This window comes from Strix uralensis, chromosome 7 (assembly GCF_047716275.1).
Source record: "Strix uralensis isolate ZFMK-TIS-50842 chromosome 7, bStrUra1, whole genome shotgun sequence".
Classification (NCBI taxonomy): domain Eukaryota; kingdom Metazoa; phylum Chordata; class Aves; order Strigiformes; family Strigidae; genus Strix; species Strix uralensis.
Window position 1 is genome coordinate 22,312,927 of NC_133978.1, and position 6,000 is coordinate 22,318,926.

Here is a 6,000-nt window from a genome sequence, read left to right on the forward strand (position 1 = left end):
CCACACACATCGGTTACTATGATCAGTTAACATTCTGATACTTATTAAATTACTGCTATGCAATCACTTCTCCACCAAGTGGCAGGAAAAGGGTCTGTTCTTAGACCACTGGAAAAAAGTTTAAGGATGTGGCATGCCTGAGCTTCATCAATATCTGAGAACACTATAAATGAAACAGTCACTTTCTGGAGCTTTGTAAGCTTCAGACTGTTTCATAGATTTTAAGGGCAGAAGAAATTAGTAGGATATCTAGCCTGGGCTACCACCAATGCCCAAGCACCCCTGCTCTTTTTGCTGGTTTACAGTCTTCCACAGCTCAGAGCAGTATTAACATTCTGCTTACTTCATACTTCTCTGAAATAAAGGAAAAAGTGAATGCAGATTCCAAGAGATAAAATAACTCACACCTTAATATTCATCTCTCCTGTGTTCTAGACACTGTCAGATTTCCACCTGTCCAGAAAAATCCTTACTTCCCTCTCAAGTAAGATTTCACCTGAAGTTACCCAACAGTCCATTTTTGTTACACTGCATTTTTTGGAAAAGAATGGAGAGTTTCTCACTAACATTACTGGAACTAGATTTTGTCTGGGAGAGTATTTTGTGAATAGAAGCCTTCAAAAACTTGTCAGTACTGGGAAATTCACAGAGGATTTCCAAAACTGAATACATTTTAGAAACCTCTAAGCCAAGGCTGTAACAGATTTATGTATTTTTTCAGTCAATATGTACCTACAAATCACACTGGACCAGAGGGTTATGGGAGCACCTACAGGTATGAGTAACAGCAACAGTCCAGCCTGCATATTGCTGGTGGATAGATGGAACAATGAAGTCTGGTTATTTCAAAAATTTTCCATGTGTTGCCTGTCTGTTTCTGCAAGGAAAAAAACCAACCCAAACCAAAATCCTCTTCATTAGCAGCTAATAATCTCCACAATGACTCAAAGGATAAAATTCCAGTCTGTTTCATATGTAAGTACAGCTTTGCTCCTTCACCTTGCAAAGTGCACCCTAGATTGGAAAGAGAAAACAGACAGCTACCAGGTGGATTTTAATGACAAGAAATTCTCAGAAAACTTGTGGATAGTCCAAGAGGACAGAGGTGGGCAGAGGGAGAAGTGTCAAAATGTCCTGCTATTACTAGGTATTAGCTAACAGCTAGTTAATTCCCATTACCAATATCAATGAGTATTCTCCAGGTATCCAGTGAAATGAATAAAAACATTCACCAAGTTTGTGTGTTATGATCCCCACTTCCTATTACACATGCAGCTGCCCTGCTACTCTCACTTCTTCTTTTGGGTATCACATTATAAAGTTTGTTATGTGGAGATCACATTGTTGCTATCGCTGTTCACTGACTAGAATAGAGTCAGCTCTAATTCTCTAGTAAGCTCTCTAGGTAGTGCTGCAGGACACTGTCAGGGTTCAGTTCCTGTCCCCCAGCTAGTGAAAAGGTAAGACTGTGGAAGGACACAATGTAGGAGGGTACTTAGCAAAGTTCATACTGAGTGGTTTATCTAGAACGGTTGCGAGTTTTAAAATGAAGGAAAAAAAAACAGGTCAACAGAACAGGATAAACTTTCAACACCCTTCCATCCCATTCCTATTGTCCTACATTGACTTTGAAGCTCACTGAAATTAGAAGACACACTGAAGGCATTCTAAAGATAACAGGAAAACACTGGAAAGGCAACATGACAAGATTGCAGATACATCAGAAATTATTCCAAAATGGTACAGAGAAGTATCATATACAACATCAACTTTAGAGTCCAGTGGCCAGAACACATTCTAGAAAATTCTGTTGTCTTCTACAGTGCAAAATTCAAGCCCACTGTAGATGCACTAAAGCCTTTTATCATACCAAGTCAATATTGAAAGAAAGGTTAATGAATTAGATGCAGAGTGGCTTCTGTTCCCCTGGAAGTCAGGGAGGAGTGCATGCTACGTCCTACCCTGGGAACAGACACAAACCCAAAGCTACTTTAAAAACCCACACACCTATTGACAGAGTTAACAGGAGCCTCAAAAGCTCTTTGCCGGTCAGTCCTCCTTTCCCCCTTCCTCATGGGGGCACCTGAGAAAATACGCAAGAAAAGCAATGGCTGCGAGTTCACCCTCTAACCTTTGGCACAGAAGTCAGTCTGACAGAGTGGACTCTGCAACTATGCCATATGGCACATGAATGCACACACCTTCAACTGTATGTGATCCATTAAGACCACAGAATAACTCCTCTTCACTCTGGTAAGCTTATGACATTCTCCTGTCAATAGATTACAACTCCATCTTTTCAGGGGATTCTTTCAAGGGAAGAATATCTATAATTCCCTCTAAGGACCTGGAAGACAGGTTTTCATAAAAATAGGCAATGCAGCATCCATAAACAAAAAGACATTGTTTAAGGTTTCTCTTTTGAAATGTTCATTATGGTATAAACATCTCTTATTGTTTATCTGAAAGAGTCAAGTATGCGACCCTCTTCCAGAGTACACATAAATAATCAAGTAGGCAAGAGATCAATGGGGATTTCAGTGAAGCTATTGATTCGGTTTTTGCACACAAGCTTGCAGGCCATACTTAATATTTAAAACAAAGATTTAAAAGAAGCATGAGTATCTTTAGAGCTGAAGGAAATTAGGGATTAATATCAATTGATGAAAATATCTACATGGCCCATAACAAAGATCTCCCAGAGTCACAGCTGTCCTCCTAAGCCATGTGCGCATGCCTGTACCATTGTCCCTTTATTCCGGAGAATCCCAAAAAATAGCTATCTACAGGTTGAAAAGTACATCTCACCTGTGGGATGTATACAGTCCTAGCTGAAGTCAGATGTGAATCCTAGTTTGCAACTGTTAACAAGAATAGTCAGAACATGGTCCTGTATCATCCTACAGAAATGGCTTCCCCAGTCATAAGTGTACTGCAACCCTGTCCCCAGAAAGGGACAGTGTTAAAGAAACCCTTTCCAACGTGACTACCCATGGCAGCTCCTTCCTCATCATATGCACTAATACAGTTCAGAACTGTCTAGGTCTCCCCATGCACTGTATAGGAAGATAAGGTACTTGTCTTAAAAGTGCTAAATCCAGCAGTTGCTTGCAGACTCCTGAGCAACAACAGGTTACCTGATTGTGTTCAAGTCTCTAGCCTTTACAGAGCAGACTATCCATAAATGATGGATCAAATCCCTGATTAGGTAAGTGCAAGACATAAGACACAGCCAACATCCTCATACATCTACCATGCATGTGTCAGGCTCACAGGGGAAAATTCATTTCTGTTCTCACTCAACAATGAAATTTGTGTAAGTCAAGCATGCAGCTGTATCAAGCAGTTTAATAATAGGCTATAATGAGTGTGTGGATGGTGATATTACACAGGCTGTCTGTCACTCTGTAATGCCTGTACTGACTCATCAGGAGGCAGCAGTACAGGGACATTGTCTGGCTTATTCAATTATGTTCCCTCTGTTCAATGACTCTGGTTAGAGGCCTGACAGTCAAAACAACAGCTACATTAAATATGCTGCATAATATCCTACAGCAATTAGGAAAGCCCTTAGCTCAAATACTGCAAGAATATTTTATAGGCATATTGAAGAACTCGAATAAGAAATTCTTCATCTCAGCTGTAAGCTTTATCCCATCCTGTAGCGCAACACATGCCCTCCACTAAGTGCTGTAGATATAGAAGGGTCAAAAAAGCAGAAAGTCATCCTGAATTTAGTGCTGAGTCCAGACCGACAATTACAAAGTCCTCAGGTCTGCATTTACCCTAGGTGCAGGAGCACTGTCCTCTGGTTATAACTTGTTTTAGAGAACCACATTTAATTGTAAGAAATTGGTGCTAGACCAGCAACACACTCAAAAAAGCATGTGAAGCAGCAAGAAGTTAGTCAAAAATTCCAATAATTAATACTTGGCTTAAGAGAGACATACTTGTGCAGTATTCACTTTATTTAAAAAATGTTTAAATATTCACTACCAAAAAGTTGCAAGTTAAACATGTTGTGTGCCCACGGGAATGTTGCATGATGACTGTCTATTACACCCTTTATATCACTATCAAACTGCCCTACAGCTGCTTGGCACAAAGTTAATTAGAATCTCCTAAGTCTTTTGCAAGAATAAATGTGCTTTGGAAAGCTGTCTTGTACACATTTGCTGTCCCATGGACAAACCAATACAGCTGATTTCAACTTACCATTTTAAGTAGCCCTACTGTGGTTCAGTTTATTCAATTATCATTTACTGGTTGTTATTATATTGTCTAACCACTTGCTGACCTCTTCTGTCTCTGCTAGCTCCTAAACATTCTGATGCTATCCCTTTCCTCTGTCCATCTTATTTCAGTCTACTTTGGGATGGCTCTGTGATACTGTCCAATACATACTGCACAGCAGGACTTAATCAGTGGTTTCTACCAGAAGTGTTCTCTTTCATTCATGTTCCATAAAGTCTAAAAGTTTTGAAAAAGGCAAACTTCAGACAGTTTAATTTTTTCCCGTACTGTAGAAGGTCACATTGTTTGCCACTCTGTTTTGCTGTCAGACACACACTCTTCCTTCCAGACACAGACAGCACAAAGTTTTGCAGAGAAAGAATTTACTCAAAATTTGCATAGAAAAGCAGTAACTCCCAGGTGTCTATAAAACACACTAAAACACATATTACAGCCCATCCTCAAATCCTGCATGCTAGCATGTAACAAAACCTACATACCTTACCCACACAAGCTAGTCCCAAGCAGCTGGCTCACCTCTATGCTTAACAATGGATTATTTGGGAAATAGTGAGTCCCAGCTGACTAAATAAGGTTTTTCACTCCTGCCTCAGTAATCAGGAGCTCTATAGCTCTTCCTGCCAAACTCCAGTCTCATAGATGACCATACTACAGTCTGGAGTATTTGAACACCTCCTAACATTCTCCCAAGCTCTGCTACTTGCCTGGGTAGTAGCTAAGTCTCCTTGCAATGTCTCTTGCCTTTGAACCTCCTTAAGTATGGCTTTGGCTGGGATAGAGAACAACTGAAATGAGCTGTCAAATCAGTGACTGTGATCCACATAAAAGTCACAACCAATATGCCCTACAGTTCTCTAGTCATACCTGAGGTTTAGTTTCCTCTTCATCCTTATAATAGAAGAGCTGGTCCCCACGCAGCACAAACCACCGCTGCTGCCAGTTCTTCATAATGCTCCTTTGTTTCTTCAGCCAGCCACACTTCAGCACACGTTCTTGAGGGTTTGGAGAAGAAGGTCTGGAGGGAGGAGGACCAATCTGTTCACCCATCACCAAACTCTTTGATCGGGCTGAAAAAGCAATTACAGAGTAGATGAAACAAATAAATAAGGATAAGCACATACATAGAGGTGAAATACCAGTTCCATACTTTCTTCTCAGACATGGACAGACAATTACATGCATGCTCCCTCTTCGATCAGGTACTTGTTTGTCAGGGTGTATATTCAAGTTCATGATAGTCAAACACAAGACGAACATCAACCTTTTGGTACTGTTCATTCTAGCAACCTTCGAAGTGACATGATATCTCCACTGATCATACTACCTTTCTTTGTGGCAAGTCATTACTGTCTTCTAGCTCTACATGGAAATAATGATATTGCTCTCTCCTAAAGGAATATTTACCCAGTGAGGATGTGTAAGTGTGGTGAGGGGGGACTGAAAAGTCGAAAGGAGAGAGTATAAGAAAATATTCTCACTCTACACACTACCACTGCTGAGGTGATTAGCCAGTGAAACCAGCTGCCACAGGAGGAAAAAAAAAAAAAGAGATTCAAAGCTGAGAAAAATTCAGAAAGGGAATAGTCACATATAGATAACACAGCTATCCAGGAATGATTAAAGTCACCTCACTGTTCCGACATTGGCTTTCCGACATTGAAGTAGAAAACCACAATAGAAATAGACAAAACAGAGAAAAAAACCCCATGTAAATCTCAGGAAAAGCTTCAGAAAGTCTATTGTCCT

General features: G+C 40.3%; 1 protein-coding gene across 1 annotated transcript in view; it reads right to left on the reverse strand.

The window, feature by feature from the left end:
• The window catches only part of ARHGAP22 (Rho GTPase activating protein 22), a 132,193-nt gene extending 126,874 nt beyond the window's left edge, over positions 1–5,319 (reverse strand). Inside the window, exon 1 of the mRNA XM_074874009.1 lies at positions 5,119–5,319. Within this exon, the coding sequence (XP_074730110.1) occupies positions 5,119–5,301 (183 nt within the window). The 5' untranslated portion in view covers positions 5,302–5,319. The remainder of the gene's footprint in view (positions 1–5,118) is intronic.
• Positions 5,320–6,000: the final 681 nt, after the last annotated feature.